The 23,731-nt window shown below is 35.9% G+C and overlaps 1 protein-coding gene across 2 annotated transcripts in view; it reads right to left on the bottom strand.

Moving 5' to 3' along the window:
- Window positions 1-10,412: 10,412 nt before the first annotated feature.
- Window positions 10,413-23,731, bottom strand: part of PDCD10 (programmed cell death 10) — a 43,472-nt gene continuing 30,153 nt past the window's right edge. For both annotated transcript variants that reach the window (XM_065942709.1, XM_065942710.1), the window contains exons 4-8: window positions 21,942-22,059; window positions 20,226-20,352; window positions 14,935-15,013; window positions 14,552-14,634; window positions 10,413-11,042 (exon numbers count right to left, since the gene is read on the bottom strand). In XM_065942709.1, the coding sequence (XP_065798781.1) occupies window positions 10,961-11,042; window positions 14,552-14,634; window positions 14,935-15,013; window positions 20,226-20,352; window positions 21,942-22,059 (489 nt within the window). In that variant the 3' untranslated portion in view covers window positions 10,413-10,960. The remainder of the gene's footprint in view (window positions 11,043-14,551; window positions 14,635-14,934; window positions 15,014-20,225; window positions 20,353-21,941; window positions 22,060-23,731) is intronic.

Raw genomic sequence — 23,731 nt, 5'->3', positions numbered from 1 at the left:
TGTTTTTAGACATGAAGCTATGGCATACTTACTAGGTTACAGTACAGTTTAGATATAACTTTTATATACATTGGGAAGTGAAAAAACTTGATTTGCTTTATTTTGGTGATCTGGAATTGAACCTGCAAGATCTCTTGAGATATGTCTGTACAGCAGAGCCAAGTTTGATGCAGTACTGGAAGGTCATTCTAGAACCAAACTAGGGCTGAGAATTGGATTATTTTCTTTAAAGAGCAGTCAATTGAATTTTCACCTAAATGTAACTTGAGTGCTTCTGCTGTTTATTTTTGTTTCTACACCTACTTTTTCACTACAAACTGACAATTTATCCTCTGATCAATTTTCTCCACCTCTTCCTTTCTGCTTCCTCCTACTGTGGGCCGGTATGTGCTTCTTCTGCTTTATAACTTCATTGTATCATTCAATTTCCTTTCTCATAGTCAGCTGACTTTCAGAATTACCTAGCTTAGAATTTAGAGCAAGATCGAAGGGGCCTGGCTGTAGTGGCCATGGTTGAGCAGAGATGTACTACAGAATAGCTATCTCAAAAGCCAATCCCAGTCATTTTTGCCCTTGGATAAGGTTTCCACCCCTGTTCCAATCAGGGTAGATGCAATAATGTGTCTGGGAAGTGTAGATGAGTGTAGTTGGGAGACGTCACATTGAAATAGCCAAGATCGCTTTTCTTCAGCAATGACCATGAATGCAGCAGTTTCCTTCAAGGATAGAGTCTGGAGGAAGTAACTCACAGGGGGCTTGTGTGTACCATCAAAAAAAAGAGGAAAACAAGAAATATGCTGGTAAGTATAATGGTATTCAGAGAATGATTTTCTAACTATATTCGCAAAGCCAGACTCTGTAGGGTAGTTGTAGATGAAATAAGATATTAAATATGCTGTTATGAATAGCTGATGTGATTTAGAAAGATGACTGCTATTTCCCTGCAGTGGTATCAAATGACCGGGTTTACTTTCTCAAAGACCTTAGTAACACATGCTTGAAAAAGCTTAGCACTTCTGCTTGGAATATAAATGTCAAACTGTCAAAATCATAAAAATGCTCTAAAACAATTTCTGGAAAATGCGTAATAGAAAAGAGAAATGCATAAACATTATAAAAGAGGTCAAATATAAATGTCAATCAGGAAAATAGGTGAAATAGATCGCTATAATTGCCCCCACCTTAAATCTTAATTTCATTTGGAATTCAATCTATATAATTTCTTCTTTTTCAAATTCCATTTAGAATAATATCCTGTTGATAATTTGTAGCTTTTCATGCAGTGTGCCAGGTGATGAGACATCATTTCTGAAACACTCTGTTCTCTTATTTAGCATCTTTACAAAACAAAACAAATATCTTGATTATTTCATGCTGAGTGAAACATTTTAGCACATTTGCAAGGTAATGTTATTTAGAATCATCTTCAGAACATTTTCCTTCTTCTGCTTATTTCTTGTAGTTGAAAGGCATGGTATGCAAATTCATTTTTAAATTCTTGAGTGTTTCTTTCATGGGTTCCCTCCCTCCTTTAGTATTAATTTTAGCAAATGAGACCATCTATCTTAGGTCTTCCTTAACATAGCCGAAGTTCAACAGTTTTCCTAGCATTCTCTTCGCTGATCCTCTTTTCCGTTGCTGATCTCAGCCTTCCAGCCTCCAAATCTGTGAGAAAATGAAATTTTGTTGTTTAAGCCATGCAGTCTATGGTATTTCATGTAGGCTGATTCTGCTGGGCCTACTCCTCATTAATAACACTAAGTTTTGCTCAAAATGCATGCTTTTACATTTATCATAGTTGGTCTGCATAGTTCACTGGAGGGCTGGAAATGACCTTTGGACTTTCCAGACACATTATTGCTTAATGTGAAGCCCAGGAATATCCCAGTTTCGCCAACATGAGTATGCCACTTAGAACTTTCTCAGAATAGAAAACTGTCTCCCACCGCTAACCTGCAAGACAACAGCAAGTGCGCCAAGACCAGAGCAAGACCAGAAGCTGGCTTCCGACCAGTGCTGCCTGTAGAGGAAGGAGACTGGGAGGACTGAGCGAGTCCACAGCTTCTCAATGAAGCCTAAACACGGAGTCTTCATTTACCTCCAAAGCCGAGTCTTTCAATCCATAGGTTTCAGGAATTTGGGATTTCACAAACCAGCAAAATTACTGGAAAAACTCAGAAAGGAAATGCCAGGTTTGGAGAACAACAGTGGCCGTCTGATTCTTAATATCCCCAAAGATATTTGATATCCTAACTGAAATAACAAATTCAATAAGAGTAAACGAAATGTTAGCTGATTTATGCCTTCAGTGTAACTAGGAGACAGCAAATGCCACAACTTTCAAATCACATGTGAGGAGAGAAGAAAAATCCGACAGTTCTCACTTCTCTCCTGCTGTTGGCAAGCCTGTGAGCCAGGAGAGCAGGTAAGGGGAGGTTTAAGAGTCTCTGAAAAGGAGCAGAAAGGAAAAGAGGACTTAGAAAAAGCAACAGTAAAATCATCTCTAGAAAGAGAAAGTGCAACATTAAAGGCCAAGACTCTGAGCACAGGTGGGTACTTGATAGAAAGTTCACAATATGAGTTGCAGGGGCTGGATGCGGCAGCTCTGGTGAAGCATCGCATCCAGAGAACAAGGCAGTGGAAGAAAAGGAGAAAAGTAGAAGCGGAAACTAAGTATCTAGCAGTCATAGAAAAGAAACAGGGTACACTGGGCTCTTTCCCCTACAGCAACACAATCCATTTTTTGCTGCTAAAAATCCTCCCAAAATAAGCCACTGAAGAAAACTGGGCCAGTCCACCCCAACTAAATAAAATATCCTCAAATAAGCATGTGGTAAAGAAAAATTACTTCCACTTTCCCCCCTCTATTTCCTCTTCTTGGACTCTAAAATCCCTGTGGATGGTGACTGCAGCCATTAAATCAGATGACATTTGCTTACTGGCAGGAAAACTATGACAAACCTAGACAGTATGTCAAAAAGCAGAGACATTCCTCTGCCAACAAATGTGCCTATAGTCAAGGCTATGGTCTTTCCAGTGGTCACATACGGTTGAGAGAGCTGGACTGTAAAGAAGGCTGAGCGCTGAAATATTGATGCCTTTGAACTGTGGTGCTGGAGAAGACTCCTGAGAGTCCCTTGGACAGCAAGATCAAACCAGTCCATCTTAAGGGAAATCAACCCTGAATACTCACTGGAAGGACTGATGCGGAAGCTGAAACTCTGGTATTTTGGTCATCTGATGCGAACAGCTGACTCACTGGAAAAGTCCCTGGTACTAGGAAAGATTGAGGGCAGAAGGAGAAGAGGAAGAGGGCATCAGAGGATGAGATGGCTGGATGGCATCACTGATGCAATGGACATGAATTTGGGCAAACTTCAGGAGATGGTGAGGGACAGAGAAGCCTGGCGTGCTGCAGTCCATAGGGTCACAAAGAGTCAGATAAGACTGGGTGACCGAACAACAATATGAAAAAGTAGACTAAATTAGAAATACAAGTACTAAGGACAGAAATGCACAAAAATAGGGAGAGATGAGAGTTGACTAAATGTAGGGGGAAAAAAATTACACCAAAAATAAAGATTAAATTACTAAGTGTCTGAGAGAGTAGACTTGGATAAAAAATTAACAAAAAATCTTGATGAAAATAAAGCAAAAAGTAAAAGAAGGTCACAAAGAAAGTAGAAGACAGGCAAAGAGAGTTCAACATGTTAATCAATGTCCCAGAAAGGCAAAAGAACAGAATAGAATTCGTATTTAAAAGTGTAACCCAAGATCACTTTACAGAAATAAAGTAAGACCTCAATCTACACATAAAAAGGACCCATTAGGTACCAGGAAAATTGACCTGGAATGACCAACTCTGATACATATCCTAATAAAACTATTAGACTCTGAAAGTAAGGAAAAAATCCTTGCATTTCCAGGCAAAAAGACAAATAATGTAAAGGCAAGAAAATTAGATTTACATCAGACTTCTCAGAAACAACATACAAAGCAAAGCAAAAGTGAAGCTACAATTTTCAATAAACTGAAGGAAAGAAAATGTGAACTAAGGATATTATAGACAATTGAAATAGTCTTTAAGAAACAAGACTACAGGAAAATAATGTTGAACCTGCAAGAGCTCAGAGAGTACTATATAAACATGTAGTTATAAAAGCTTCTAGATGATCTTCATCCAACCAATAGATGACTGAGAAAACAGGCAAAGGGACTACGACATATGTGAGCATTCACATGTATGTCAGCTCACAATATATGTGAGTATTCATATGTTTAACTGTAGCATTTACACTGAAATAATGGTGGATTATTTCTTCTACCTTTGTAGAAGAAAACAAAGGTAGGAGAAAAACATGTAATATTCTGTGTTTTGATAAAGTAGAAAAATGTAATTAAAAATAAGAAAAGGGAGAGCAAAGGGGCACAAGATGTAAAAAAAGAACCCTGACTCTCATTTAGGTAACAGGTGAGATTTAAAGAATATGATTTAAAACTGACACACCAGATAATAAAAATTTTAAAAAGATTAAAGATTAAAGAAAAAAAGATTAAAAATACTATATTAATACAAAGCCACCACTAAGATAAAACTATAAACCTTCGTAAATACCAAAAGGAATTTTTTAAGTAGAAAAAATAAACATAATACATAATTAGCCCAAACATAGTTAATGGGGCTTCTCTGGTGGAGGTTAAAAATATAAACCTTCCTAAATACCAATAGGAAATTTTTCTTAAAAAGTAAGTAGAAAAAACATCTATAACATAATACATGCAGAAATTACAACATAGCAGAATTAGCCCAAACATAGTAGTCATGACAATAAATGTGAATGGGCTTAACTCAAGGTCAAAAGACAAATTTTAAAAAACACTACTAAACAAGAAAAAAAGAAAAGGACACTTTATAACGTTAAAATCTACATTCACATTTAGGATGTAACAGGCATGAATATCTATACAACCAATAACACAGTAACCACATATGTAAACAAACACTGCAAGAGAGGCAGGGAGAAACAGAGAAATACACTACTAATAGAGACTTTAACACGGAGTACGAGACAGGTCAAGTAAATCAAACAAAAAAGTGTATGTATGTATGAACTGAACAAGAGCGTGAAAATACACAGAATAAGAAATAACAACAAAGAAACAGCTATGATACAGAGAAAAAGTTTTTAAAACATTAGTTTGCTCACTTCAAGAGAAATACACATGTGAAAACCAAAGAAATGGACACTTTCCTAGAAAAGTAATTTGACAAACTGACTCCTGTAGAGATAGAAAGCTTAAAATTTTTTGCATAAAATAAATAAAATTATCAAGCAATTACTCCACAAAAAAAAAAAACAAAACAAAACACCAAGCCCAGATGGTTTCATGGAGGAATTAATAAATTTGTCTACATAAACTTTGCATGGTAAAAAAAACAAGCAGATTCAAAATCACAAAGATACAGAATTGGCCCTTAAACATGAAAGATGCCTAACTTTACTCATAGCAGTGAAATGCAAATGAAGGTATAATGAGTTACTATTTCTCACTCATCATGTAAAAAATTCAAAAGCTTGACAATTTTAGGTGAAGTTTTGGGTAAATAAATGGCCTCATACATTTTTGGCGGAATAAAAATTGCCTCAACGTTTATGGAATTTGTCAATATCTAATAAAACGTTATATACATATGTTGTTGACTAGTACAAGCCCACTTCCAGGAGTCTCCTCTGAACGTATACTTCAAACAAACCAGAAATAGGTATGTTAGAACATTCACTGTAGCATTACTTGTAGTTTTGCAAAATACTGAATACTATCTGAATGCACAAGCATAGGAGACTGATCAGATAAATAAATTAGGGTACCTACACACCCTGCAACACTAGGCTGCTACCAAAAAAGAATAAAAGAGAGAGGATCTCTAATAGACTTAGGCATGGAGTGATTCCTGAAGATATTAAGTGAAAAGAACCATGTGGAATACTAATAAAACACATGAAAAACACTACACTTCATTCATCGTTAGGGAAATTTCCCTGTGAGATATCATTTTACATGTACAAGAATGCCTATAATAAAAATAGTCATTAACAAATGATGGTGAAGACGTAGAGATATGGGAACACCCTTCAATTGCTGCTGGGAATGTAAAATGGTATACCACTGGAAAACAGTATGACATTTTCTTAAAAACTTAAATTTATCAAACAACCAAACATCTCCACTCTTAGGTATCCACCCAAAATAAAAACCCATATCCATAAAAAAGACTGGCAGGTGAATGTTCAAAGCAGCAATGTGCATCACAGTGAAGAAGGAAGCAACTCAAATGTCTATCAACTATTTAAAGGATAGATAAAATATAGGAGATTCATATAATGGAGTATTCATTAGCAGTAAGAGTACTGATAGAAATGCTAACATGGCTGAACCTCAAAAACAGTGTGCTAAGTAAAAGAAGACAGACTAGAAATGTAACATTGTGTGATTCTATGTATATGAAACATCCAAAAAGAGTTTAAGGGTTGCCTGAACTGGGGAGAACAAGGATTAACCAATATCTGGGCATGAGGACTTTTGCCAGAATGATAAAAGTATTCTACAATTGTAGTCAGGTTGCACAACTCTTAAAATGGGTGAATTTTATGACACTGAATTATACCTCATTTTTGTGAAGGCATATATGTAAACCATGCACCGATAAAGTTGCATTTTATAAAAGCAAGTATATTAAATGACCAATTCTCTCAATTTGTCTGATTCTTCCAGCTTTTGCACTAAATACTCCATGTGCCAAGAAAGAGCAGTCCTAAGCAAACTGGGAGGGTTGGTTTCCCTGCATGAATTCTACCTTTTGCATAAGAAAGGAGGGATAAGAAAACACATTATTTTTCTTCATAAAAAGAAACACGGGATAAAGACCAAAAAACAGCGGAGTTGGATACCTACTTGGCAGGGTGGGAAATAGCACAGATGGGTAAGAGTGACACTTCTCTAGTATACTTTTTGGTATAGTTCTTATGTTTAGAAGCATGCTAATGTTCTATATATTCTTAATAAATAAATATATAAGGATGCGAAGTGGGTGGTGTGGGTGAGTCGGGGGAAGGAACCTTAAACCTGGAAGAAAACTGAAACAAATGAACCCAATTTATTCAGAATAAAGTACATAATCACAGTGAAGGAGAAAAAAAGAACTGATCCAAGTAACTCATGAACACAGAATGTAATTGCGTATCCTTAGTCTTGGGCAGAGTACAAACAATGAAAGAACTGCAAACGATCTTACAGTCTTTTAAGTGCGCTTTCTACAGTGATAGGGCAAAAGAAATTCTGTAACTATTTCGAATGTTCTGTAGGACTGAACAAGTGAATAAATTGATGTTTCAGTGAGTCGGGATTCTGGGGGAGGGATACAAAAATATGGAATGGGAAAGTAAGAATGAATCCAGGAGGATGGATTGCAGTCGGAGGTATTATGTGAACTCACGACTTCTGAAATCACACATAATGTGCATATGACATGTAAAATGTATGTGTACACATAGATTTGTATGTACATGTTTGTACATGCACATTTCCTAGTTGTCTCAATAAGCCTAGAAGCAGACGACGTCCAGTAGTAATGAGCCCACTCAGTAGCCAGACCTGTGTATCTCTTATCATCCCCCAAGGCTCCCTGGAAAAACCACTGATTCCAAGTTGTGGGACATACTTAAGATAATGTACTTATGATAAAAAAAAAAAAAAAAAAAGATTATGTGGAAGCCACAAGGACACAGAAATCAGATTGAAATAGAAGGTCCGCATACTGATCAAAATCTAAGACCATTTAAGTATCAAAATAAGTAATGAACTATAAGCCATTGGAAAAATAGAAAACCAAATAAGTTACTGTAAAACTTTATGTGGATAGATGTGGATGAATGAGGATGGAGAGAAAGGAAGGCTCATATTTAGACAGTAGAACACTGTGAGTGGGTACATAGGATATGCTGGCATTGGGAAAATCACCATTTTGAAACTATCAAAGTAAGGACTGAATAAGCAAGAATCATCAATGGATACTAAATGCTGGGGGTAAAACATTGATGTTGCTATTTAGCTGCTAATCGTGTCCAGCTCTCTGCGACCCCATGGATTGTAGCCCGCCAGGCTCCTTGGCCATGCGATTTCTGAGGCAAGATTACTGGAGTGGATTTCCATTTCCTTTTCCAGGGGATCTTCCCCACTCAGGGATCCAACCTGAGTCTCCTACACTGACAGATTCTTTACCACTTCCTCAGGCTGCTTATCAGGTGCAAGATGAAAGTAGTAACTATACATTTGTGAAACTGACCACCACCTTGACTGAGTAACCAAAATTAACACCAGTGAGGAGCGGACGGGACACCACATAGTATTCTGACCAAGAATGCATAAGTAGAATCTAATCACGAGGAAACCCAAACTAAGGAACATCCTGTTATAAAGGGAGGAGGGGGCAGGAGACAGAAGACTGTATTTTTCAAAAACATAAGTAAACCCCATGAAAGAAAAAGAGCCATGGAAATGACCCAGGGTAAACTGACCCAGGAGTTTAAGGAAAGGAAAACAAATAAACAAATGACAATATAAAAATGGTAAAATCTTAACAATAGGTCAGTCTGGATAAAAGACAAGTTGATGTTCTTTGCACTATTCTTCCTCTTGCTAAGTTTTGGTAAATTTGCCATCAACTTGAAATTATTTCCATATGAAAAGTTAGTAACCAATTAGGAAGGCCTTACATTGGGTTACCAACCTCATTTTGCCATACAAGGTTATCACAATAGTGCAATCATGAAAAAAAACCCAAACTACAATTTTATCACTTTGTTTAAAAACAGTGTGAGAAGGCATTTTAAACATCTAAAACACAGTTATGGTCTCAAATAAAAGGAGACCTCTTTAAATAAATTCAGATTTATGTAAAAGACTTATCACAATGTCTTTTCTCATTTCCTGCTATGTTAGCTTGGTCAAGGAAACTATTCTAAACACTGCATTTTTGGCAGTGGATGGAGTACAGTTCAGTGGAGAGAGTGTGGAATCTGGAGACAAATGTTGAATTCGAATCCTGTCTCTGGCAATTACCAGTTCTGTAACTGAAGCTCTCTTAGCCAGTTTCCTCAACTGCAAGGCAAATGACAAAGTCACAGGACACAAAGAGAATTCTAAGAAATGGAGGAGTCTAGAAAAGCGCTTGATACAGAGGTGCTCAACAAACGCCTCCTCTCTTCCTTCCCTTGGGAGCCACTTTTCTGTTCTCTGGAGTTGTATCTGACTCTGATTCCAAAACACAAACCACTAGGATCATGTAAGAAACTGAATTATCCTGAGACTAAATCTCCTTTCTGGAGGTAAATTTCATGAAAACAGAAAAACGGAGATATTGCATAGTAGAATAAAAAGATAAAAGAAAATTAAAAAAAAAAAAGATGAACTGAGGCATGACTGGTTAACAGGTGAGTTCTCTTAAGGAGGGAAAGACAACAGGAAGAAAGACAGTACTCATTCATGTTAGAAAAGTCTGCTGCTCAATGAAAAGAAAAGCAGTATTTTTTTTCTTCATGTATTCACAAGTGTTTTGCAAATCACCATACATCTGCTTCCAAGAGTGAAAAACTGCTTATGCCTAAAATATACAGTATTAAAATCACCAATTATATGTGTTTTACTAGCTAAGTATCACTGAAGAAAAAAAATCAGTATGTCTCTGTTATGATATTTCATTCAACTGTCTATCAGTTTTTTTGCTTTCTTCCACGTTTCCTGTTTACATCTAAGTGGATGATTTCCTTTTATATTGCTAATGACAGTAATTTTTAAAAAATCTATTTTCTAAAATGGGGGGAAATTTTTAAAGAATAATTAAATTGCATTATAGCAAAAAATTTATATTGTCAATAGAAATTAAACATTTAAAATCTTTATAAAAGATAAACAAATTCTGATTTTTTCCTTTATTTTATCATAATTGAAAAATGAAATCACTTAACATGAATACTTGATACATAATTTCCTTAGAATTTCTCTACGGTGAAACAAAACTGTACATATTTAAAGAGTGTATATAATATTATTAACACTCATGACAATTTCAAACCAACTAGCATTGGTATAGCTTCAAATTACTATTAGTTGTGGCTATTTATGGAAAAAAGGCGCAAAGCTTATTAGGGCCCAGCATACCAGAAAGACTTAATCTTACATTGTCACAGAGCTCAAAAATGGCAGTAGAATGTGAAGACACTATAAACTGCCATCTGCTTCTCATAAGTCTCTTAAAACAAAGGTTGGAAAAATACTCAGTACCTCAAATATAGTAACTAACAAAAATATCTCCATCAACTACTTTTTGCCCAGAGTGATTAAGGACAAAAAAATAGGAATTCTTGTTGCTTTATTATCCGATAAACTGCTAATAAGCTCCCCTTAAAAGTTCTTTAGACATTACACCAAGTCTTCTTGGTCTTCTGATCATATATATATTCACATATATATATGCATTTTTTCAAGTAAAGAAATGTTTAACAGATGTAAACTATTTATTGAATATTTGCCACCAAATATTGTTAAATACATTATCTTGCAGCATATCGCTTTCAAGTTAAAATGTCAGAAACAAACACCAATATTTACAATTCTTTTAAGGAATGTTATATAATGACACATTAAGGCGTAAATTCTTTTGGCTTATAATTCTTAAAAGAATGATAATAGCAAAAGTGATGCAAAATCTTCAGTGTGAGATTATGATTAAGCTACATTTTACAAAAATATGGTGTAAGATGGCAATAATCCCATTCAACATCCTGGATTATTAGATCCCTTCAGGAGGGACTGATAATTTATACAGTCAAACTTTAAAATTTACAGATAAAGGCAGTCCAATACTGCCACTGAGAAGTACATCTCTTAACATATACAACTCTCAGGCCACAGTTTTGAAGGTCTGAAGTATCAAGTTGGTTTGATGAATTAGTCGGTTGGCACTTATGAACACATTTATTGCCCTGTTTCAAAAAAAAAGAAAAGAATAAGCATTAATTTTATCCTAAAACTTAATTCTTTAAAAATATTTATACTTAAAATGCCAAACTAGCAGCAGCAATAAAATCAATTTAGGACCAACAACAAAAAAGGCAAGCTAGTACTGAGTAGCAATTTTTATCCCAACTTGGAAGTTAAGTGTCCTGCATCATTGGAAACTATCTAGGAGTTACTGCCCCCTAGTGGTCCTGGCTGGAATAAGGTGTTGGTGGGCAGCTAATGATGGGTGGTGCCTCAACAACCAGTTCATTTTACAGTTCATTTTATAGGTCAAACATGTAACTGGCCAAAGCGGAGGATTCCAGCTGTGCAGTCTCCAGCTGTGCAGTCTCCAGCTGTGGTTTCACAGAAGTTATCAAAATAAGACCTGCTAAAATACCATATTCAGTCTCAAAATCTATCTCAATGAGATGACACTTGGGAAAAGGTTCATTACTTTGATTCATCCCTATCCTTACCTTCCTTCAAAAACAAAATAATTGAATTACTTTTAGAATTAATAAACTTTTAAAATAAAATAATCATGTGGTTTCAATATTTAAGAGTTGACAATGTGTAAAAATATGTTCTTAAAAATTACTTCATTCTGAACCACATTCTATTAGCCCATCCTCATGTGATCTGGAGCACAGAGATGATGCTTAGTCCCCCTGCGTGGCCTTATCAGTTTCTCAGGAGCATAGCTAAAGCTTGTACAATCACCCCTCAGTATCAGACAAGGACTGGTTCCAGGAGTCCCCTCAGAAACCAGAATCTGTGGATGCTCAAGTCCCTTATATAAAATGGTGTAGTATCTGTACATAACCTAGGCACATCCTCTGATATACTTTAAATTATCTCTAGATTACTTGTTATTCCTAATACAGTGTAAATGCAATGTAAATAGATGAAGTACAATATAAATGCCATGAAACTTTCTGCAATTTCTTTCTCCAAAAATTTTCAACTAGTTGAATCCAGGGATTTGGAGTTTCTCAGGTGGCTCAGTCGGAGAAGGCAATGGCACCCCATTCCAGTACTCTTGCCTGGAAAATCCCATGGACGGAGCAGCTGCAGTCCATCGGGTGGCTAAGAGTCGGACACGACTGAGCGACCTCACTTTCACATTTCACTTTCATGCATTGAAGAAGGAAACGGCAACCCACTCCAGTGTTCTTGCCTGGAGAATCCCAGGGACGGGGGAGCCTGGTGGGCTGCCGTCTATGGGGTCGCACAGAGTCGGACACGACTGAAGCGACTTAACACCAGCAGCAGCAGCAGCAGGTGGCTCAGTGGTAAAGAATCCATCTGCCATGCAGGAGATGCTGGCTTGATCTCTGGGTCGGGAAGATCCCCTTCTCCTGAGGAGAAGGCTACCCACCCCAGCATTCTGGCCTGGGAAATCCCGTGGACAGAGGAGCCTGGAGGGCTACAGTCCATGGGGGGCTAAAGAGTTGGACACTGAGTGACTAAACAATAACAAAGGGATTTGGAACCTGTGGATATGAAGAGCTGACAGTATCATTATCTTAGGCATTCCTCAACAAAGGGGGCCTAGGAAAAATTAAATGAATCAATGCAAATTCATCCTCCTATTGAAAAATGGCTCAAAGATCAGGCTCTATTAATAAATTTCAACTCTGAGGACACAGGGAGAAAACTTGTGGTATGTTATTCATATGCAAACAATGGTAATTTTAAAAAGCTGCTGAATGGAGAAAAAGTAGTAGATGGGAGCCTGAATAATCCGTATGCCTGTTTAAGCTGTCAGAAATAACTTTGGGACCAAGGACAAAGATTTTTAAAAACTGAACCCAAGTGATTCTACTGTACAAACAGGGATGAGAGTAAATAATTTCACATTAATCAAAGTTATGCTCTAAATGAATTTCTACCTTTTAATGTGCTTATCCCATGTTGTTCTTAATTAATCAGTATCATAAATAATCTCCTTAATGCAAATTATTCTTTTAATGTGCTTTTTGGTTATTTGGACTTAGCAGAGGAGATCAAGGAAAAACAGGTGTAAGTTTATTTTCAGAACACACCTGCCAGCTTCTTAAACTAAATCAACAAGGTACGTTTTCCTTCACACAACCTGAGCGGCAGCATTAAACAACACAAAGTCATTAATAATATTTAGCACAATATCTTTAATTTATAATAAAATGGAAATATTTCAATGTTTGAACTATTAAAAATGGCTGAAAATCATTATACCACTCTAATGTATTTTATTACTTTTTAATATTACTACAATAATACTGTAACAATTTGACATGGATGTTAGGATCTTAAAATGTCAGTGGTGGGACACGATGTTAAAGCTCCCTGCCAACTATAGCTGAAATAATCACGATTTATTCTTCTGCTTCAAGTACTGATAGAAAATGGTCGTGTCCACAAAATTCCATTTGAGGTACAAAGAATTCTCTATAAAGTATGAGGCTGCAGAAGACATAGCCTTTGGATCAGTTTATACATTGTATGTATATGTGTATGAAACATAAGTCACATAGTATTTCTTGGTTTTCTAGAATGTTCTGTAGCCAAGTGTATGTAAATTTTAAAATAGTATCTAATTTGCTTTTTTAGTATACTTTCTGTCTTACAGAAAGCCTCTCTTCTACGACAGTGGATCACAACCTTTTGTGGCTCTTTAAAAACACATGAAGCACTTTTAAAAAACACCTTAACCCTGGCCCCACTCAAGCCAATGGAATCAGAAGCTCTGAAGGTGGGGTCGAGGCACTGGGATTTTAAAACATTGAATACAAGTGATTTCAATGTGCAAAAAGGATTGAGAACCACTGTTTTAACTATAGTACAAGAGTTTTTAACAGACCTGTCGCATTCATATCATCTAGAAAATTCTTAGAAATGTTAATTCCTGGGCCCATCCTAGACCGACAGAATCAGAAACTTTGGGTAGGACCCAAAAACATTTTGTCTATAACAAGCCCTCCAGATGACTCTGAGGCTATTAAAGTTTGAGAATCACTGCTTCAGGGGTTGGTAAAGTAGCCCAGTAAGCCAAATCTCACTACTGTATGGCCTGGAAGCTAGGGATACTTTTACATTTTTAAACAGTAAAAATTTTTTAAAAATCCAAATGAGACAGTTGAAAAATTTTCAATTCAGTGTCTATAAAGTAAGTTTTTATTAGAACACAGCCACAAAAACGCTCACTTGTCTCCATGTTGTCCACAGCTGCTTCCGCACGGCAGCAGAGGCGAAGCGCTACAGCGGCAACAAGCTCACCACGTTAAAACACCCGCCATCGGGCCCTTCTCAGAAAACGTCTGCAACTGAGGCTCCAGGCCACAATCATGGCTGGATTATCAAACTCCCCCTTTCCATTTTTAGCAGTCTATCTTAGTAGTTGGCCTAAGTATTAGTAATATAGTAGAAGAGTTAAATATATATGGTTTCAGTAGCATAGAAAGCCACATAATTTTACAATTTTAACAGGGGGATAAATGATAATACTTACTTGCCATCTTTAAAATAGGTTTTCAGAGTATCACTGAAACTTTTAGAGTACTTTACGAATTCTTTCTTTTGGTGTTCAAGTGCCTACAAACATCAAAAATAATAAGGAAAAAAAAACAAGTAAGAAAAGAGAAATAACACAAAAGCCAAAGTCAGAGACAGAAGATTACACAGAATTAAGAATACACCTTATATTATAGATAATCAGTTTTAGGAGTATTCACTTAAATACACGTGTAACAGCACATTCAAATTCAAGGACAAATCCAGTCATTAATGATACAAAACCATTTTCAATAATTCAACAGTCATATTATTCAATAAAACAACTAGATGTAAACCAACATCTAGGGTGGCAGCTTGTAAGGTTTCTACTAAACTTACCCTGCGGTTCTGGTATTGATATTTCTTGAAGACATTGTTTACTGTATCAAGAAGCTCTTTTATTGCACTAGCTATATCCCTGTTGAGTGAGGAAAAAAAAGGATCTTCTTAAAATCAGTTTCATTTGAAAGAAGTCTCCATACACAGCTATGTTTAAGAATCACTATACTTAATTACCATATGAACACTGTATCAAGTCAAATATTTGACTGGCTGGTTAAGTGGGGGACTTTTAGCCTGTATCCTCCTGTGATCCCAGCTACTCTTGCACTGCTGAGGAAACACTACACAACTAACATCAACTTCCCCAAATCATTTTCATTTTATTCAGCATTACCTACTCAAATTTAAAAGAGACCTCTGACTCTCATATTTTCCTGTTATGACTTTTCCTTTCTCACATAGGTGAATTTGAGCAACTGAATTATTCACTTTTGCTATCTCATGAACAATTATATGAAATTTTGCTATTACATGTAACTCACTCCTATATTTAAAACACTTCAAATTATAGACCTGATAGTTTCAATGTTTAAAATATTTCCTCCTCAGATGTAGCTATTCTCCCTTAAGACACATTTATCTAGCCTCCTCTCTAACAACCATGTATTCTCCTCTTTCAAATCTTTGCTGTCACTATTTTCTTTAGAAAATATATTTACATTTCTGGGAGAGACAAAATCAGAATATTCTTCTACCTTAACCTTTCCAACAATCATCCTTTGACTGCATGTGCATCACCATTTCTCTCCCCTTCCTAAAGAGAAGAAATCCATCATTCTCATTTGAGTTGACTTTTCTTCCTATCCCTGTTATCATTTTTAAAAATTCTCATCTTTTCTATCTATGCCCTTTTCAATTTCCGTGTTCTAACTTCATAGCAATATTCTAGCAAACTGAACTTATTGTAATTCTGCTTTCTCAAACAGCCTCTCAATCTCTAAGGCAAACCTTCTCTTTTTCATATCCATTCTCTTAGCTGTTAACTGCTACAAACTTTTGCTGTTCAAATGCAAGTGTAAAGATATGGATTAGTAAAACATCAATACATACTACTCAAAACACAACCTTTTATTACCTACCTTTTAATCACAAATGTCAGATTTTAGTTATTTCATACTTAAAACATTTCAGCTAAACTATTTAAAGAAAACCAAAAAGCTCCATGTCCAGATTTTTCTGTGTGTTTCACAGTTTATTTTTAGTAAATAAGCATATGGAAATTCTAAAAATTACAAATATAAAGGCTTTTGGTATAAAAAAGCATTTTAGCTTATTCTGCAGTAGTAATGACCTTCTAATTCAATATTTCAATAAATATTTCCTTATTACCTCTTCTAAGTCATACATAATGTTTCAACAGGTTGAAACATTAAAATATTAGATATTCAAAAAGGACAATAAATTTACATAGAAATTATACCCGTCCACTCTCTTTTTTTGACCTCTAGTAATAACAATTTTTAGTTACATTAACTGTTCCTTTACGTTTTCAGGGAAGCTGTACCCCTGTACTGCTGTGACAGGCGTTAAGCCCCGTACTGCTTAATGATGGTCATACAACCAACCATCCTATTATGTGAGAAAAATGACAATTTCAACAAATTAAAAAATGCCCAATCTCTGGATATGGAAGACTCTTCAAACCCACAATAAGCTTATTCAAAAGGAATACAATAAAGAAAATTACAGTAATCAGACAGCTGTTTATAGACAACCATATTCTGTAGTGTACCTTATGGAATATTGGGAATCTGTCTGTTCTTGAAAAGAGAAAAAAGTTCCCACATGATTCTGCTGATGAATCAGGTTTGGAAATTATTGTTTGGGAACTCAGAACCTAGAGCTGAAGTTTGATCCACTATTTGCCACAGAGCTTTATAAAGACCAAGATTGTATGTCCCTGGCCTGGCCTTCTCTAAAATAATCTGCAGCAATTTATGTCAAATATTAGATGATCTGTATGTACACAGAACAGCATCTTCATTTACAGCACTAAGGTTCGCGCCAGAGAAGGTAGTTAACTACTTGACGGTTTGTGTCCTAAAGAGAAAATACCAGCGCGCGCGCGCGCACACACACACACACACGCACAAAATACTTCAGACAATTAAATAAAAAACTGAGGAAAACCGCATGGCAACCCACTCCAGTATTCTTGTCTGGAGAATCCCCATGGACAGAGGAGCCTGTCAGGCTACAGTCTACAGGGTCACAAAGAGTTGGACACAACTGAGCGACTAAGCACATGCAGAGTTTGGAGTTTATGAATTCTGCAATAAGAGACACATAGGATGGATAGAGTAGGAAGGAATTTTAGCAACTTGCATGTATTTAGTGGGACAACTTTGGGGAAACATATATGCTGAAAAGGGCAAGAGGCATCAGAAGAAATGTAATACATCTTACAAAAAAATTGCACGGGACAGTAGAACTTCTGCCACCCAAATCTGTGTAATTATGTTTACACAAACATACTGCACGAAGGAAATTCCTGTGCTGTATGTTCAATTTGGTCTAGACTGGATACCCTGGAAAAGCTATTTTGAGGCCATCGTCAAAACCAACCCTTACAAATCCTCACCTATGAATATTCAAATATAGATACGGGTAAAGAGATAAATGCAGAGATTTCTGGACTATGAAAACCAGTTTCCACTAGTTATCCATTAACTGCAAAGTATCTTAAGAACTAATTTCATAAAGTATTTGCATAAGCTCAAATGTAGTCAAACAGAAACATTAATCAAGTCATTTTTCCTATTCAACTTCATAGAGAGAAAAAACAAATCTTATTTCACAATGCTTTATGTGCTGTGATGCTAGGTTCTGTGCTACCACTATGTCTACCATTTTCAACTCACAACTGTTACCCTCATCTTCACAGGCAGAAACTAGTCACAGAAGCTAAGCAACTTGCCAAGGTCACTAAGAAAGATGTTGCAAAGTCAAACCTAGGTTTGCTGGTACATACAAAAATATCTAGATATTTGTCATCTGACAAGAGTACTTTCTCATACAGCATTTAGGACAGTGCTACGACAGTAAGTATTCGATACAGGTATATTGAAAAGTATTGTTAAAATAATGAGAGAAGAGGATATTCACCTTAAATATGAGAAAGTAAAATAATAACTGCACAATATGTTGTGCTTGAAGGATAAACCGTTTTTATTTCAGCTCAATTTTATCCACTAATTTGTCAAACAATTAATAGCAGTAACAATATATATCAAAATTTACCTACATGTGTCAGTGATACAAATAGCCACAGTCATCCATGCTAATACACACTGGGTTAAATTTCAGTCTTAGAAACAATACATATTATCAACAAAATTTCCATGGCAAGTGATCCCTCTTAAAATGGATACAAAATAAATTTTAATTCAGTTGTGCAGAGCACACTCCAGAAAATGGAACTGAAATACTATTATTGTCCCACAAATGAGAGACAAGACCCTAATTCAGCCTCTGTCAATGACTAAGGACAAGACTCAGAGACGCTTGACCTCAACTTCCTTATGATCAAAATGTGGCTGGTAATAAAGTAGTTTTCAAACTCCCTCTCTTTAGAGTAACAATGGGTTTAGCAGAGATGAGTCCGGGAGTCCTTGAAGTGGAAAGAGGGTATCAAAATAGTAGGTTGAGGGTTCTGGGCGTACCATCTCACTCCCAGCTTCAACCACTACACTATTCTCCCTCTTACCTACCGACATCCAATATACAGGATGTCCTTTACCAGGCCTCTTCCAAACAGCAGAAACATTCTCTTTTTCAATCACCTGATAAGATCAACATTATGAATCTCTATGATTGGAAAGCACCAGAGAAGTCCTTGGAGTCCGTCTGCTTAGGTTCAAACCAGGTTATAAAAATGCAGCATATGATTATCAAAATAAATTATATTATTTGAAAATTCCAGAAATAAGTGTTTAAACAAGTTGTGTTTGAGATCACTGACAATTATGCTTTTACAGGCCAAACGTTCACTTTCTACAAAACTGAAAATAAAAATCTGTAATAAAAACAACTAAGGAAAGCTGAGGCTTTCCAATAAAAGTAAAATATTTACCTTAAGGTTTTAGTCTCTGTGACATGGACTTGACTAGTCAATGGAGTCTTTTGTACTCTCTGATACTCAATCAGAGGACCAAAAAGAACACGGTCATTCCTTGATAGTTGAGTTGGTACCAATTACCATTATTTTCTAAAATGGGTCACACTCCTCCCTCTATCCCAACAAAATGTAGCCAGTCGGCTAAAATATAATTTTGCTATGTGAATTACAAAGAACACCCTTCCTGTGAGATGTATGGCAATATTTATCCCAGGGGAGCCTCCTTCAGTTCTTGAACGATATAATGCTATGATGCAGCTTCTTGCAGAAAGAGATCTGTGCTAAATCCTTCCTTTCTAGCAAAATTTTAAAAGTCTGGTTCCAGTAGTGCTCACCTGCTTTTTTTAAACTTATTTTAATTGGCTTTACAGTGCTGTGTTGGTTTCTGCCATTCAACAACATGAGTCAGTCACATGTAGACATTTGTCCCCTCCTTCTTGAACCTCCCTCCCACTCCTCCTTTCTAGCAATTTCTACTTGTTTCAACAAAAGGTTGCACTGACAGTCCCACTAGTTATTCCCAGTTCTTTGGTCTACCCATTGAAGTGGAAGAAAATTATCAGACTCCTTAGTTTAAAAACACTCATCTAGAAATGACATTTGGAGTCCCCTCTGATTCCTCTGCCCTCTCACCGCTGAGAGTGCCCCGGGGGGAGGTGCTGGTGTCCCATCACAGGCTTCCTGCAGAAGTGAACTGTGTCAGCTCCATTTCTTCCACTCTGCATCCCAAATGCAAGGATTTGGGGAGGTTCACAATTTGGTCAGTGTTAGAAAGTGCTACTTACAACTAAGAGTACTTCATTATGCTAATAACATGAACTATTTCTGAAATAAAAAACAGTATTGGTATCCTTTGTTTTCAATCTCAACTATCCTCTTCACTTTAATCTGACATGTACACTCTTCCACTTCTTATGAAGTTCAAACTGCATTCTAGTTTATGTACATTCCATTCTCTGCTTCTAAATGAAACATTCTAAACTATTTTACTGTACTCAGAAGTCAGAGGCAGTTTAGAAATTAATAAAAAATATATAGCAATTTTCAGATTTTTTCTTTCAAATTAATATTTCAACTTAACATTAATGTCATACCACAGTAAAACATCTAAAATGAGTGGCCCTTTTGAAATACTTAAAAAAGAAGAAGAACCAAACAAAAAGCTACTTACTTGATTGTCTGCAGAAACCTCACTCTGTCGTTGATCTCATCTGGGATCTTACTGAGAATCTGTTTAAGTGCTCGTGCCTTTTCATTTAGGTCCTGGAATTCTGGCTCTGGTCGTTCAATCATATACTCTGATGAAATAAATACATAGTAAAAAACACCATGCAGCTTACTGCCAAATTCAAGTCTAAGAATTTCCAATGTGTTGGTCAAGGAGGTGAGTGGGGAGATAAAAGGCTAGAAAACTAGGAAGAACAAGGTTACAAAGCAGAATTCATTACAGTTTAACTTAGTTCAGTAATTGTATTAGGGCTCCCTCCAAGTAAAATATCAGAAGATAAAAAAATGAACATTTTCAATATGGGATAAATGGAAATTCCATGAAATCTTAGAAATAAATAAAATTTAAAAGGAAGGCTTACTCAAATTTTTCAGGCCTCTCAAGTTACATTTCATAAGAAAATATTTAGTAACTAATGACATTGGTAACAAATACAGTGGCAATATATATCTGCCAATGGTGAATATGAGTTTAATGAAAGAAACCTCTACATTGAACATACAAATGGCTCATTACATCAAAACTCCAAACCTACTAAACTCTTCAGCACATTCTTGAAATCTCACTTAAAACAAAAATACCACCATAGAAAGTCCAACATAAGGCTTGGCATCACAAAACAGCAACTTTGGTAAGGAAGTTTAGTCAGATGCAGCAAAAGCAAAAACTTCACAACCAGATTCACTGTAGCCTTGAAAACATTACAACTCTACCAACTCGTCAATACAACCTGGCCTGACAGGCTGCAGGTGCTCAATCCAGAATAATAATGTGGACTTTCTCATAATTTACAGAATCAGTTAAAACATCTATTTTTGTTCTCCCTTAATAAACACATGAGAAATTATACCTCTATGTTTTTCTAAATTAGAGGGAAAATGACTACTAAATTTAAGTGAAACCCATGACTTCCTAGGTGGCTCAGTGGTAATGAATCTGCCTGATAATGCAGGAAATGCAGTAGACAATGGGTTCGAACACTAGGTCAGGAAGATCCCCTGGAGAAGGAGATGGCAACCCACTCCAGCATTCTTGCCTGGAGAATCCCATGGACAGAGGAGCCTGGCGGGCTACAGTCCATGGGGTTGCAGACTTGGACATGACTTAGTGACCAAGCACACATACATTTCTAATTATTTAAAAAAGCAAAAATGTGAAAAGAGGCCAAAAGGATGATTAGTAATATTGTTCTCTCAAATCTGTATTTGAAAAGAAGAACAAAAAAAACCCACAAACATGCTATACTAAAGTTTAAAAAGAAGAAACTCATTACTTTCAAACTGGTATCTGCATAAAGTCAACACAAAATAAAACCACCATTCCAAAGAGCTTGTCTCTTCATTAAACTAGCACTCATCAAATGTATTAATTAATAGGGGGGAAAAAAAAAAACCATGTAGCAAAAACAAATGCTTTACCTCTAGTAACTCAATCTGACAAAAAATAAAAAGAACTACATTTCTATTTTATATGGGTTCCTCCCTGCCTCCCCCCATTTTCATTTCAAAATAATAACAATAACACTAACAGTAAGAGGGAAGGGAGGAGAAGGGTAAGGGGAGAGGAAGGGAGGGGAGGAGCCACTTTTATCAAATAAGAAAGATTTGGAGGAAGAGCTTTTCAGTATCTGTAAGAAAGCTAAACAAGACTTTCTATTACCTTCTACATCATCAGCTGCCATTCGAAGAAGGGATTCTGTGAAGTTGACTTCTACACTTTTTTTCTCTAAAATTTTCATAATTATGTCTTGTGTGAGTCCCGGATTTTCTTTTTCAGCCTATAAGAAAGAGAAAGCTAGTTTTGAAATAACAGAAACTGAATCATTATTTTAAAGCCAAAACCTAACCATTCAGAATCTCTTGGAACCTCCTTAAACTGATCAACTTACATATAAGGGCAGAAATCTTTGCAAAGCAAGCATCATAATGCCATTCACTTATATGTGGGGAGAGTTTGTGCATCCATAAATTATACTATAGTCATGATCCAAACTTCCATCTGAACACAATGTATTTAACATTTCCTACTTCTCACTTATACTCTCTTGCAATAAAACTAATAACAAACATAGAAATAAAGAGTAAATATATGTACATGTATATACATATAGGTAGATAGTTTCTCAATTACTTTTTTCAATAGTTTAAAGACACTGAAGATTTTTAGCTCTTTTTCATTAAGCAGTATTTCAACTTGAAGATCAAACAGCAACTCATTTCACCAATTTCTTTGCTGCAGATTCTCTGCATTTAAATTAGCAGACTATCAGGAAAAACAAACAAACAAACAAACAGGATTCATTTTGGAGGTTTTATTGAAGCTATATGATCCCTTAACTACATTCTCACACAATGATTTTCATTTCCTACTTTATTTTTGCAGCAAGAATATTTCCTTCACTAGCTTTCAGAAAACCATTAATCCTTTTACTACCTCCTGAGCTTGTTTCACTAATGAGTTTGCACTGATTCTGTTACTTACGTTCCCTAGGGCACTAAAATCTTCTCGTCATTTCAAGATTGAACATAAAAAGTCCTGAGTTACCAAAGTTAGTTTTCAAGATTTGGATTTTCCCTTGTAATTCCGCCTCATTTTATTATTTTAAAAAAATTTTGTAATCACACTCTGTTTCTTTTAGGATGCCTGCCAATTTTAATCATCATGCTGATGATTTCCTCTTTTTTTGGCCCTGGTACTACATAGTAAATATGATCTATCAAATGGCAATCTATTTGCTTCCTGATGGGCCAAGTTATGTTTAGCTTCTGCCACCTCAATTCTGGTATCACTGCAGTTTCAGCTTTCTTCAGCTCTTTACATTATAACATCTTGCTTCTTATTAGATTTCAAGTACCAAAAACTGAAAGGTTGTGGAATAAAAGCAGAAAAGAAAACATACACATTTAGTTCAATCCTGGGGATCACTTTAACTGCTGTCAAATGCTTACAGGAAAGTCATTTTGACAGTTAATAAAGTATGTCCTACTGAATTATTCTTTAAAATCTGTTTGATTTTCCTTCTCATGAATGTATTTAAGAATCTATTTTAATAAATAAGAGTTGTTGAAAGATAAGCTGTACAAAAAAGGTTTAAGATGGTGTCAACATTATTAATTTGGTAAACTGCCACAAAATAACATAGTTATTGGATAAGAGTGAAACAAGCCAGTATTTGTTAAGAGTGGTTTATTTTCTGAGTAACATTATATCTACCTACACAATGAATTATCTTAGAAAGTGGGGGAGATTTTCTATGTGCTTCCAGAGAATGCCAACAGAAAAAAACAACTGCTTTGGTTAAGTTATAATGAAGTATGGAAAAAGTAAAATGCTTCTCCAAGTCTGAGAACAATGCTCTCAGTACCCAGCTCGTCTGGAGCTCTCAAATGCCATAGTTGCAGCATTAGAGTCCTCACAGATGTTCCTACTTTAACTCAGTTCAGTGTTCT

Source organism: Muntiacus reevesi, chromosome 8 (genome assembly GCF_963930625.1).
Source record: "Muntiacus reevesi chromosome 8, mMunRee1.1, whole genome shotgun sequence".
In the NCBI taxonomy this organism is placed as follows: Eukaryota; Metazoa; Chordata; class Mammalia; order Artiodactyla; family Cervidae; genus Muntiacus; species Muntiacus reevesi.
The sequence above is the reverse complement of the archived record's forward strand: the minus strand, read 5'-3'. Positions and strand labels throughout refer to the sequence as shown.